The following is a 12,530-nucleotide window of genomic DNA, read 5'->3' as shown; positions in this document are numbered from 1 at the left end:
ATATAGCGAGTCGAGGCTCCCGCACCGCCTTGCACCGCCACTGTCACATGCGGACATTAAGGTTGTCAAGCGACAGCTTATAGTAAGTAATATAAAGATTCGCTACTCCCAAGTTGAATAAACCACAGATTAAAAAATTCAATGTGTTGAGCTGGATATAGGCAAAGAAGAAAAGTGCATTCGTGGCGGTACCCTGGTATCACATACTCCCATCCCTCGTCATACGGCATTGCAGAAGCTAGAGACCAGCAAAACAAGTGCGTAGGAACTATTAAAGCAGTCTATCAAATACGGAAAGAACATCGTTAAAGGATCAAGTTATCCACGGCATCTAGGTCATCGTTGCAAGCATGCGTCGCAGAGTTCGCGCAGGAGGCCCTATTTCAATGTCAATAACATATAAAGCCGAAAGCTGAGTTGAAAGCTTTACCTCTGCGGTTCTGCTTAACCTCTAGGACTTCCTCTTCATCGGCATCCCCGTAGAGCGCGGTACTTGGATCAAATGGTGGTCTGTAATTGTCGATGGCATAGTCATCTAGATCGCTATCGCTGTCCCGCGGACGTACAATCATGATTTGTCCGGGAGCTTCGGTGTGGTCGGAGCGACGCTCCATTATCATGCGCGGCGGCGACGAGTAACGGCGGCGGCGTGGTCTGACCGATATTGATCGCGAACGCGATACAGTCCTCCTCGCTGTGGTTGTTGAGTAGTCGTAGCCGCGGGGTTCCGCTGAAAAGTAGGGTTCAGGAGAGGGGGAGGGCTCGACTATCAAGGTTTCGCTCGCCCTGGGCTCCATCGTAATTGTCTCTACTTTCCTGCGCCTGGATGTCGCTCTAACTGGAGACCGGGCTCTTATAGGTATGACTAGAACCATGGTCAGCCTACTTGCTCAGTGGATATAGGGCACATGCATCGCACTTTCAGGCTGACGTTTAAGTTCACGGCTCCTCTCAATAACAGCGTCGATTTGCTCCTTGGAAAGAGCTAGCTGGATAATGATTAGGTCACCCTAGCATCCGTCAGTATAAATAAAAGGGCGGTTTCGACTTGGCTCATACCTCTCTCTCATAGGGATAACCAAATTCACGAATTGCCCGAGTATTGACGAGATTTTGCGGCATGCGGGTCTTTCCCTTACGTGGATACGGCCTCGTATCTTTTACTGTCTCCGTCTCTCTATACCAACTCTCCCGCGCCGGGACCTGAATGGTCTCGAACTCGTCTCGTCGAGTACGCCGGCGCGATGGTGGCGGGCTAGGCGCGGCCCTAGGAAGATAACCATGGTAGTACTCATCTATCTTGCGAGAGGGAAGGCGATCGTAGGTATCCAGAGAAGACTGTCGTCTAAGCATTCTAGGCCGGGGAGGGGGACTCTCAGCGTGACGGCGGTCAACGCGCACCAACGCACCTCCGTGGCGGAGATGGTCATCATCGTAGTGTCTGCTCGGCCGGCGAGCAGGAGGCCCATAGCGGTCGGTTTCTTGCAGACGAGAATCCCATCGGAACTCATCTTCAACCCGGCGCGGTGGCCGCTCGAGGACCGCAGCCCCACGGGAGTGATGACGGCCTCGCGACTCACGAGAAAAGTACTCAGTCTCGCTGTCAAAACCCGAGCGGGAATCGGAGAATCGAGGCATAGTATGATCGGATGACCCAAAGGGGTTCGGCTTGGGCGTACCGTGGGTGACGCTGGCGGATGACAGGAACGATCCGCAGGCAGCAGTTGATGGGAATGTGGTGGGGTAAAAGAACCGTGACTGAGAAGAACGAAGGTGAATCTCAAGTTGAAAACGAGATCAGTCCACAGGGAGCTGAGCGTTCAACGACAGTACTTTCAACAAAACCTAGAGAAGTATAATAATGAAGAAAAGTCAAGCGCCGACGAGCAAGAGCGAGAGAGAGTATTGTGGTGTTTTATATGCTGAGCGATGACGTCCTTTTGTCTGGGGATCCCTCCACCCAAAGTCCGTAAATAGAGTCGTAAAAGTGATACAATTCCGTACGGTAATCTTTCCCACTTCAGGCCTGGTCTGCGCCCCGTCCATATCCGCTTGATTACTCTTACAAATCACCTGCTAAGCTATGTTTGGGGTCTCAAAAGGACGGTGTATACTGTTGTATTGTCGCCTTTGACCTGTGATTGACCGTATGAGCATCTGTAGGCCCACACCAGTTCAACACACTGGCCCTTGCAGACACTGTCAAAGCGCTGGCCCATGCATGTCTTGCTCTCGCCTTATGATCTACGCTAGTACCTGAAACCTGAACGCTTGTCCCCCAGTTATTCGATTCCTGGCTTCATCATCGGCGCTGGCACTGCACTGAAGGCCAAGAAGGTGAATGGGGCATCTCCAGCCATGTGGCTGTGCAATGACCTGGCCTTTCGCTATTGGCGTAAGTATCACCAGCAAATCTATAATGCAGGAAGGAAGCATAGGTGGAGGTTGCGGTTGTCGAGGACAGCTACACTGCTGCAAGTGAAGCGTTGAATCACTACAACAGCACATTTGTCATGTGGGTTGAGGTTCATCCACGTCCTCATCAGATACATTGCGACAGCTGTAATGGCTCATCAAAATGATCAATGTAAAACTGGACATGCCCAAACATGTGCTTCGTCCATGAGATCCACATCCAAGCCTGAAAAGTCTGCGTAGACTCATCATCCTTCGAAGTCCTTATCATTCAAACTCAGGATCCCCATTGCCCAAACGTAAGGCTCGATCGCTGAGCCCATGACAAACCACCTTTCACGATTGGTCTCATACTCCGTGTACTTCCAAATCGGTGGCTTCTCCACGCCCATATCCTGCTGATAGGGAGGTCCACGTCCTTGCGCTGCAGCATTTCTCCAAGACCGCTCGCACCCATTGGCAATCGCATCTGCTGATTTCCACCCTGTATAACGGGAAATTTCGCTTAGGACGCCGATAGTCCAGCTCCGCTGGTCCGGCGAGGCGTATTGCACCCCTGCGAAGAAAATGGGTACCGTAATCTCAATCAGACATGAACCTACCACTGGACTGAAACCTTCAATTCCTGGGTGGCCAGTTTGTGCCCCGTAGATGCCCGCCGCTATCCTACCAATAGTCTGGGCGTAATCCGCGGTTGTAGCCGCCGAGTATCCAGCCGCCACGTGCATCCAAGGGGGCATCGAGGGGTGGAGCCGCAACAAAAGAATGCGGCCGGTATAATAGAAAGCCATGAGACAGGCCATATTGAGTGTGTAGTACTGGATCGCCGGTCCAAAAGGAGAGTAGATTGGTCGGCAAGCATCTGGTGAAAGAGGCAAAAAATCGGGGCCAAGCGACTGAGCGAATACCTCAAACGCCGCAAATATGCTTTCCCACTCACGTTCTGCTTCTTCATACGACATATCGACGTCCTCGTCATGTTGAGAGTGTGTCTCGCTTATTTTTGATGAAGTGGCGAAAGCAGCAGGTAACCGCGTGGGCCCGCTTGCAGGAATCATACCATAGAAGGGAGGCATTTGAGGCGAAGAGGCACTAGAAGACTGCCGCGAGACTCGGCGGCCTCCTTGAGATTGATTGGATCCTTGCCCCGATTCTGTATTGGAAGGCTGTGGACCGGGACCAGTATGCCCAGGGGTGGTTGAAGCACCAGGAAATCCAGGAGGCCCGGGCTGTCCGGGAGGAAGACCACCAGAATTAGCTGGTCCTTGACCTGGCCCTCCCGGTCTGGGTACAAACCGACCCATGAATTGCCCGAACTTTGCGTCTGGTCTCCACTCGGACCCGGCAGACTTGGCCGTTTTTATCTTTCGCTTCCTATCCCGTACTGCAAAATCCGCAAGTCGACCCATCAGCAGAGTCAAGTGATCTGCAGTGCCGTAAAGATCGTTCCTGAGCCCTATACGCGCACGTGGAGGACACTGACCCCACTGAGAGTAAGGTAGACATAATGGGCCTCCACTAATAAGACTTTGTAACCAGTCCTGTTTACAATACCACCAGTAAAGATCACATTGAGTCCGGAAAGTCTCGATATCCTTGCGGGTAAGATGTTTGTTCCGGGTCTGGGTGTGCTCCCCTTCGATTTGTCCAAACTGGTCATAGTTGACGGCACGCCCTAAAAAACATCCTATGAGATTCTCGTCAATATTGGCTTCTAGTTCAGCGAAAGGATCATCTTCAACTGTCGGGTTGTTGAACATATAGATATCCTGAAAAAAGCTATGGGTGTTGCTACGCTCAATCCATCGTCTGCGTCGTTGAGCGCGGAGGTCGCGAGTTAAACCGGCCCAATCAATCTCGCGGATTAGTTGAGCTGATCCTGCAAGATGATTGTTCCATTTGAAATGATCGGCTATCATCACTTCATAGTATGCTAGAAGCAGCGTAGCTGCCAGTGTGCCCAACTGCTTTCGTTGCATAGGGAGTCCAACCGCCTTTCCTATGCGTTTAAGCGCAAACTGGTAATGTTTGAGCGAGGAAGTAGATGGGGCTTGTTGAAGATACGCGATATGTAAGCTACCCAGTGCTAGAATAGCTTGCTGTAGTGCCTGATGTTGGAAAGACTTGAGGGGAAGAGTGTATGTCCACAATCCTTGCTGCGCCATAGGAACTGGAGCACCGAGCATGGTGGATTGATCCGTCCCGTGACGCTCAAATATGGACAGTACTGGACCGGTGGCGTGGATGAAATGCAAGAAGATTCGGGCCGTCTTGGGATTATTAAAAGGGGAAGAGCCAAAGTCCGGCTGATAGGTTGCCAGCATATTGGCCTCATTCAAGTACGTGGTGAAAGAACGATGTTGAGTTGCATCCCTGTTTGCAGATGCCAGAACCATGTTTAGCTGGTTAAAATCTTGCATGGCCGCTTGCGCCGGTTCCTCGTCCGATTCCACATCATAGTAGTCTCCATCTTCATCCTCTTCATAGTGGAAGGGTGATAATTGAGATGTAGGAGACAGATATCGGTCACGTGTGTTCGTTTGAGGTTCTATCGACTGTTGAATAGGCAGTGTCCCTGCTGGACTTGGTTCAGGAACCTAATCCACTGTTAGTAGCGTGCCTTAATCCATAGCATTTGGGCGAGCATACCTCATAATGTTGAGGGGCTCCTTGTGTGTTGATTGTGTGCGGTGGCCCTCGGGCAGTTGAGGCCTCACTTTGGAACTGGGAAGAATCCCACTCATGCACGATATAATGAGAATACTCGTCCCGGGTATTCTTTGATGACTCCCGTCTCGCCTGATCAAATTCAACTGATGGGTTTGCCAACCTGGAGTAAGGTTGTGATTCTGGGAGTGATGTCTGAGAAACACGAGTCTGTTCCGCGAACGCAGTAAGAGTGCTGTGAATTCCTGCAGGAGATCTAACAGAAGGCTGTGGGTGCCTGTATTCTACAGCAGAGGCTGCAGGAATTTTTGGGGCCAGTATTGGCCCATGGGTGCCCGCCGACGTCAGTTGAAAGTCGAGTCGGCTCTCAAATTGGTTTGGTGGTACAGGCTGTGTTTGAATGGTACTCGGGACTCCAGGTAGTCCTAGAGGATTTTTGAAGATCAATCGCTGCGCATAGCCCTTACACTCGCGTTTTGATTTGGTACAGTTCTTGCAGATTGGCTTCTCTTCTCCACATTTGATACGACGTTGTCGGCAGGCTGATTACATCCGTCAGTGGTTTTTGCGCAAAGGATAATAGTACCTACTTAAACAGCCGGTCTTAGTGCGCCTTCTAGGGGTTTTCGCAACAGCCAGCTGCTGCGTTGCCACAATCTTGTTAGGTTGATCTGGCTTAGTACCCGGCGGGTTTGAGCTAATAAGATTCACGTTCTCCATGACCGCAGAGTAAATACATCTCAAGGAAGGGCTCCAATTCCATAGTCAGGATGTAAGGGCGCTTGATGAATGTAGAAGGAATGACTATGAATCCTGAAGGTGTGATTAACTCGGGATTGTGGGGAGTTCGGGCCGGGGGATCTGGATGTCAAGTGTCAGCCCCCTAAATGGTAAGGTTATTAACCCCAAGTGCACGGACCTTAAAGCGCCTCGTGTTTATTATTTAGCTGGGCCTCTCGTGCATGAGATCCTCTATCCAAATTGATGATAGAGGGCCTGTGTTTCTGTTGTGGTCATATTCTTAATGCGAGAGATAGAGAAGTCCCAACGTACAGCTTATATAGAAAGAGACCTTGTCGTATTAACGTTCTCAACTTTTGCTGGGCTACAATCAGATATATTGGGTCGCGTTCACGGTATTTTAACTGAAGGCGGGGAGAGCAAAATACACCGCCTTCAAAATACCGGCAGAAACGGCAACTGAGCACCAAAAATTTCTTGCATTTTGTTGGTTCTTGTGACCGTCGCATTTCATGTCTGTTATTCAGACGCCGGCATATACCAGACTTCTACAAAGTACCCCCTCGAACAGCTTACAGCATTTCGTGCTAGCCATGTTTGCAGTTCCGGGCTGGTCGGTTTCGGCATCTGCGCTCAAAAAGCAGAGTGAGCCGCAACCCCAAACCAAAGCCAGTCAGTCCTCAAAGCCCGAGGCAGATTCGAATGCGAATGCGAAATCGAACAAGCGCAAACGAGATGACAATGTCACCAAGAAGAATGTCGATCTGATGTATCGTCGACACATTGAAGGATCGACAGCTCAGGCGAAAGCTACGAAGCCCAACTCTGCAAAACCAAAGCCTGAGAAAAAGCCCTGGGAGCGCAAGAGGGAAGAAAAGAACGATGCCGCCAAGCGGGATCAAGATAAGGATCAGGCTGCAAAGGCGACTGAAACAGTGGTAGCTGGAGCGGATGGTAGTGCAGAGGAGAAAAAGAGTGCCAAGAGGAGGAGAAAGAACAAGAATAAGGGCTCCCAACAACAGGCGGGAGAAGAAAACCAAGCGACTCCCAATGAAGCCCCTACTGCTGAATCGATACCCCTTGCACCCCCAACTACAACAGCTGTCTTGACACCTCTCCAGCAGGCCATGCGGCAGAAGTTAATCTCATCCCGTTTCCGTCATTTGAACGAAACCCTATACACTACTCCGTCAACGCAGGCTCTCGAGCTGTTCACTTCAAACCCTGAACTATTCGAGGAATACCACGCCGGTTTCTCCCGTCAAGTCAAGGAATCATGGCCTTCCAATCCCGTTGACGGCTACATCAATGCCATCCGTACTCGAGGAGCCATCTCCCCTGCCCCAAAGAAGGGAAGCAAGCCGGACCAAAAATCCCGAGGTCTGGCCTTACCGCGCCGGCCAAACGGTACATGCACCATTGTCGACCTTGGCTGCGGTGACGCACAACTCCACCGCGCTCTGCTCCCTTCCGCCAAGAAGCTGAACTTGAAGCTCCACAGCTTCGACCTACACGCTCCCAAAGATTCACCCATTACTAAAGCCGACATTTCTGACCTACCTTTGGAAGATGGCTCGGCTGACATTGCGATCTTCTGCCTCAGCCTGATGGGCACAAACTGGGTTTCCTTTGTCGAAGAAGCGTGGCGCGTTCTCCGCAGCGACGGTAAGGGTGAATGCTGGGTCAGCGAAGTAAAAAGTCGCTTTGGCAAAGTGCACCGCAAGAAAGCCCAAATCGGCGCGAAACGGACACTCACGAAAGCCGAAAAGAAGAAACTCAAGAAGAAGCGCGCGGGTGATGACGATGCCGGCTCGGATGTCGACGATGCGGAGATCTATGCTGAAGATGCCCGTCCCGCACAGGATGATGAGACTGATATCTCTGCTTTTGTCGAGGTCTTCAGGACACGCGGGTTTGTTCTGAAATCTGAGACTCTGGATAAATCGAACAAGATGTTCGTAAAGATGGAGTTTGTAAAGGCGGGCGGTGCACCGACGAAGGGTAAACATGTGTCTGCTTCTGGGGCTCCTGGCTCTGGCAAGAAGAAGTTTATTGAGAAGACGGTGGCTGCGGATAATGGGATGACTCCGGAGGAGGAAGCGGCTGTACTGAAGCCCTGCGTCTATAAGATTCGGTGATGAATGTTCACTTTGACGAAAACTATGTTTGAGTAATCCTCTATGATACCAGCATTAGTGTATATAGAAGTCGTATCTGCTCCACCGTTTCAAATCCTCGGGATTATAGCGAGCTACATTTCATAAAGGAGAAGCAATGCTTCATGGTCATGAGCCGAGGTCATCGTTCTTTTCTATGTGAGTCAAGGTAACCCTGTAATGTATCCACAAAATTTCATTACGGCCTCATCACAAACCGACTGAGTAGTCCTTCATTGATTCCCACCTAGCTGCGCGACAGCGCGTCCCATCTCCTCGTCGTTGTAGATACGGAAACCCTTCTCCTTGGTGACGCTCGCCAGCTGAACGTTCTTCGCGTCTAGCTTCTCCTCCATGACTTGCTTAAGTGTTTTCAGAACTAGCGTCTCAGCCTCGGCAAGTGTCAACGAGCGATGGTATTCATTTTGCAGTTCTGCCTGTGCCCCCTCACTTCCGGACCCGATGGCCTTCGCATCATAACGGTAGAACGTACCGGAAGGTTCAGCGTGATATCTGGTAGAGACAAGAGTCAGTGGATAATTTTCGTAGTATAAGAGGTATGTAGTGCTAAACGAGGCGAAAGACAGGCAAGCAGGGCTCGGATAGAAGGGAGAGAGACGTACAGCTGAGGACCATCCTCGTCAATCCCAGCAATTAGAAGAGCGACGCCGAAAGGTCTGCTCATGACACTCTCCTCATCATCTCCAGTCTCTCCGAATCGTAGGGCCAAGTCACAGATCGCCTGGGTACAGCTCTCGACACGCAGAGGTTCCGCGTAGTGGAAGGCATGATTCTGGGTTTCAACGCGGGCATGCTCAACTAAAGACCGGGCATCTGCCTGCAAGCCAGACATAGCACATCCGATGTGCTGGTCAATTTCCACAATCTTCTCAACTGAGGACGCCTCGAGCAGGGTGGATGTGACGCGCTTCTCGACACCTAAGATGACACCTTCGGATGTTGCTACCTGTGGAAGCAGTCAGCGGATTCGTTGCGGTCATTGTCGAAGAAGCTTATAAAGTGCTCCGCCGTTTACGACACTTCAGTGTCCATGCCGGAAGATGAGTATAAAAATGAATAACATACACCGATAGCGGTTGAACCAAGCTTGATAGCTTCGAGCGAGTATTCAACTTGGAACAAACGACCTTCCGGAGAGAAGGTGCTGTGGTTATCACAGTTAGACTGGTTGCAATAACGTATCGGAGGTTATAGAGGGAAGGTATCCTACTTGATTCCACGGTCTAAGAAGAAAGGTCAGATTGCAGGTATTAAGAGGAGGTCTGATGGAGCTTACCGTATTCCGATCGCGCGATGAACATTTTAGATTATATCTTTGAACAATGAAATCCGGATTGACTAGGATAATAGCTGACTCCAAAGGAGTATCTCGAATTAGCAGTCAGGGTGGAGGACGTAAGGGTAGGAAGTTTCATGAAGCTGAAGCTCTGGATGAAGCTCTGAGACGATGATGGCTACGCAAGTCGCAAGTGCCTGACGGAGATCTCAGGCATCAAGGCGACAACACCACCCACCGCTCCAACCAAACGTCGGGACTGCGCAAGGCTAGGACCAGCACAATTTCTTGTCCCCAGCGCCGAACGTCGTCAATTTCTTCTATTTGATGCGGCCCATGTCCATCAATGACCGCCGCACCAGCCACATGAACCCGCCACGACCCCGCGTTGCGTCCAGTCGCGTCGCCGATGCTGAGGAAGCCGGTCTACGCGGCGGCACAGCTCCATTGCAAGCAGAAAATATGGATCATCGCGGGAGCACGTCAACCCAGAAGAGCAAAGTTCCTAGGGAGCATGTCACATCTGAAAAACGCACCGAACGCGTCGTTATTCAGACTAAAGAAAAGATGCAAGGCCGAACGAGAAATCCAGTGAGAGAGTCGCCCAGCGCAGGGAACCGAGGGGAGGGAGATAAGTCGCGGTCAAGGAGGGCTAATACTGCCGGGCCTCTCAGTCCCAATTTGCGGAAGAAGGAAAAGGAGACCCCAGATGGTAAGACATTCGTCCAGACTGAATATCTACAATTTTGACTCTTACCAGCACCATGGAACCCGCACGCCTCCCTGATGCCCTACACTACTGCGCCGCTGGCTAGTCGTGTATCCGTACCTCCGTTGTCCTCAACTCTACCTCAATCGCTTCAACCTAAACCACTACGCGATTTGTCTACTGATGCGCAGGAGAAGGCGATTCTGGAGGACCTATTGTTTGTTTTCATGGGGTTCGAAGGCCAATACATTCAATACCAGGCTCAATATGACCCTACTGCAGAGAAGGACAGATTGACGGGACCGGCTTTCCAACTGCCGTCTGGGCTGGATCCTACTCTGAGGGACCTTACACGGTCCATGTTGAAGATGGCAACACATTACAGTGCGCTGGAGGCGTTCGTTGAGGTTCAGAGTCGTGCAGAGTACGGTGCAGTGAGCCACGCCCTATGCGCTACGATTCGAAAATTATTAAAGGACTATTTGATCCTCGTTGCCCAGCTCGAGACACAACTTCTCAACAACCCGAATTTCACCCTCCATGTACTCCATCTTCATACCATGCCCACCAGCCAATGTTTAGCTCAATTGTACTCTTTAGGTCAGGAGCTGCTGAGACGAAACGGTCTCTTGGATCAGGATATTGATGAGTCGATTGACGACTTTGACGACGTTGATAACATTCTCGAACAGCTTAGAGAAGGAGGAGATCTTATTCCTGGAGCAATGTCTAGCAAAAAAATATGTAAAGGAGGCAATGTACTACGCTTACTGACCGAGCGACTGGCAACTTTCTCCGGCGATCCGACGACAAAGGCGCTGTTAGAAACTCTTCTCCGTGAATCGAGCAGGCCCTACATGACAATGCTCAATGAATGGCTTCATCATGGGGTAATCAAAGACCCTCACGCAGAATTTCTCGTCAAGGAGCAGAAATGGATCAAACGAGAAAAGCTGGAAGAGGACTATACAGATGAATACTGGGAGAAGCGCTATACTATCCGCGACAACGAAGTGCCTCCACAACTCGATAGCGTACGGGATAAGGTCCTACTGGCAGGGAAATACCTGAATGTGGTGCGAGAGTGTGGAGGGGTGGACGTCAGCAAAGCGGTTAAGGATGTTCCGAAGACATTTGATGATCCTCGCTTTCTGGAGAACGTCAACGCTGCTTATACATATGCCAATGCCTCTTTGCTGAATCTTCTGTTGACTAAAAACTCTCTCACTACTCGCTTCCGCTCCTTAAAACACTACTTCTTCCTCGATCGATCTGATTTCTTTTCCTATTTCCTCGAGCTTGGAGCGTCCGAGCTTCGCAAGCCAGCCAAGAACGTGAACGAAAGCAAACTACAATCTCTCCTTGATTTAGTCCTGCGCCAACCAGGCAGCATTGCGGCGCAGGACCCATTCAAGGAAGATGTCAAAGTCCGGATGAACAAGATCGGACTCACCAAATGGCTTATGCAGGTTGTTAGCGTCTCCGGTATAGATCAGGATAACCCAGAAGCCGCTCTGGAAAAGTACCAAGCACCGCAAGCAGGCAGCGAGGATGACAAGGATATTGTTGGATTTGATGCCCTGGAGCTCGACTACACTGTACCCTTCCCGCTTTCCCTCGTTATTAGTCGCAAGACAGTCCTCCGGTACCAACTCATCTTTCGACACCTACTCTCGCTCCGTCATCTGGAATCCATGCTCTCATCCGCCTGGTTAGACCAGAGCAAAATCCTGGGATGGCGCCACAAATCAACTGACCGAAGGCTAGAGCTCTGGAAAAGGCGCGCTTGGAACCTTCGAGCGAAGATGCTAGTCTTTATACAGCAGTTACTCTATTTTTGTACGGCTGAAGTAGTCGAACCGAACTGGCAAAGCCTTATGGACCGCGTGAACGGTACCGACGCTGATGGATCAGAAGTCACCGTCAACGGCACCAAGCAGGTCAACCGGACAGTGGACGAACTCATGCAGGACCACGTGGATTTCCTGGATACTTGTTTAAAAGAGTGCATGCTGACGCAGGCTAAACTGCTAAAGGTATATTCGCAGACTATCCCACCATTCCTTCTCAGTGCTGACAGGCGTCGCCTTTTAGATCCATTCAAAACTCCTAACCTGCTGCACAATGTTCGCCTCCTGGACCGCAGCACCCCTTGGCCGCGCCCTCATCTCAGCCGACCCAGGACTCAGCGCGAACCCTGCTACTTCTGACGGACGAGGCTACGACCCTGCGCGGATTGGGAAGCTCGAGGACACATTAAAACGATATGAAGATCATTTTGGTCGTCATCTTCGGATTCTTATGGATAGGTAAGCTAGCTTACACTGCTCTCTCATTCTCTCTTCAGGTCAACGCTCTGATATTCATGTTCGACCTAGCTTGAATTACTTCGCGGCAACTGAAAGCGTCGTATTGCTGAAACTAGCGCATGCTCTAAGCTCTATCAGCAAGGAAGACTGAGTCAATCACAAGCTTTCGGTATCCAGCAGGGCCAGTATAGATGATGCACTTATCATCTTACCCCATCCCCGAAAAGACGCCTGCA

General features: G+C 50.7%; 5 protein-coding genes across 5 annotated transcripts, besides 1 other annotated feature; 2 read left to right on the top strand and 3 right to left on the bottom strand.

Moving 5' to 3' along the window:
- Nucleotides 1–12,530: part of a sequence feature (contig 1.100 1..337251(-1)) that runs on past both edges of the window.
- On the bottom strand, nucleotides 117–1,715 carry ANIA_10752 (uncharacterized protein). The gene is made up of 4 exons (XM_050612641.1): nucleotides 1,060–1,715; nucleotides 920–1,010; nucleotides 431–865; nucleotides 117–378 (listed from the first exon to the last, which is right to left on the bottom strand). Exons 1-4 carry the CDS (start codon nucleotides 1,636–1,638, stop codon nucleotides 332–334), a joined length of 1,152 nt encoding a protein of 383 aa, XP_050467068.1. The 5' UTR covers nucleotides 1,639–1,715; the 3' UTR covers nucleotides 117–331.
- On the bottom strand, nucleotides 2,664–5,802 carry ANIA_05870 (putative C6 finger domain protein; the record flags this gene model as incomplete). The annotated part of the gene is made up of 3 exons (XM_658382.1): nucleotides 2,664–5,012; nucleotides 5,065–5,624; nucleotides 5,673–5,802. 3 exons carry the CDS (start codon nucleotides 5,800–5,802, stop codon nucleotides 2,664–2,666), a joined length of 3,039 nt encoding a protein of 1,012 aa, XP_663474.1.
- On the top strand, nucleotides 6,343–8,115 carry ANIA_05871 (25S rRNA (adenine645-N1)-methyltransferase). Its single transcript, XM_050612636.1, has 3 exons — nucleotides 6,343–6,798; nucleotides 6,925–7,535; nucleotides 7,695–8,115. Exons 1-3 carry the CDS (start codon nucleotides 6,417–6,419, stop codon nucleotides 7,959–7,961), a joined length of 1,260 nt encoding a protein of 419 aa, XP_050467067.1. The 5' UTR covers nucleotides 6,343–6,416; the 3' UTR covers nucleotides 7,962–8,115.
- Nucleotides 8,213–9,413, bottom strand: pup2 (proteasome core particle subunit alpha 5; the record flags this gene model as incomplete). The annotated part of the gene is made up of 5 exons (XM_658384.2): nucleotides 9,277–9,413; nucleotides 9,211–9,223; nucleotides 9,066–9,144; nucleotides 8,603–8,946; nucleotides 8,213–8,492 (listed from the first exon to the last, which is right to left on the bottom strand). The coding sequence occupies exons 1-5, from the start codon at nucleotides 9,299–9,301 to the stop codon at nucleotides 8,213–8,215; spliced, it is 741 nt and encodes a 246-aa protein (XP_663476.1). The 5' UTR covers nucleotides 9,302–9,413.
- On the top strand, nucleotides 9,643–12,445 carry ANIA_05873 (protein gcpB; the record flags this gene model as incomplete). Its single annotated transcript, XM_050612625.1, has 4 exons — nucleotides 9,643–9,988; nucleotides 10,037–12,021; nucleotides 12,080–12,294; nucleotides 12,364–12,445. 4 exons carry the CDS (start codon nucleotides 9,643–9,645, stop codon nucleotides 12,443–12,445), a joined length of 2,628 nt encoding a protein of 875 aa, XP_050467066.1.

The sequence above is a fragment of the Aspergillus nidulans genome, chromosome I (assembly GCF_000011425.1).
Source record: "Aspergillus nidulans FGSC A4 chromosome I".
Lineage (NCBI taxonomy): Eukaryota > Fungi > Ascomycota > Eurotiomycetes > Eurotiales > Aspergillaceae > Aspergillus > Aspergillus nidulans.
Note: the sequence above shows the minus strand (reverse complement) of the source record. Positions and strands in the feature narration are given on the sequence as shown.

Coding starts and splice junctions, on each gene's coding strand:
- ANIA_10752 (XM_050612641.1), bottom strand. CDS start 1,638: ATGCCTCGATTCTCCGATTCCCGCTCGGGTTTTGACAGCGAGACTGAG. Junction 866..919: donor ACTTAAACGTCAGCCTGAAA/GTGCGATGCATG, acceptor CCATGGTTCTAG/TCATACCTATAAGAGCCCGG. Junction 379..430: donor GGTTAAGCAGAACCGCAGAG/GTAAAGCTTTCA, acceptor ACATTGAAATAG/GGCCTCCTGCGCGAACTCTG.
- ANIA_05871 (XM_050612636.1), top strand. CDS start 6,417: ATGTTTGCAGTTCCGGGCTGGTCGGTTTCGGCATCTGCGCTCAAAAAG. Junction 6,799..6,924: donor TAGTGCAGAGGAGAAAAAGA/GTGCCAAGAGGA, acceptor CAACTACAACAG/CTGTCTTGACACCTCTCCAG. Junction 7,536..7,694: donor TAAAAAGTCGCTTTGGCAAA/GTGCACCGCAAG, acceptor CAGGATGATGAG/ACTGATATCTCTGCTTTTGT.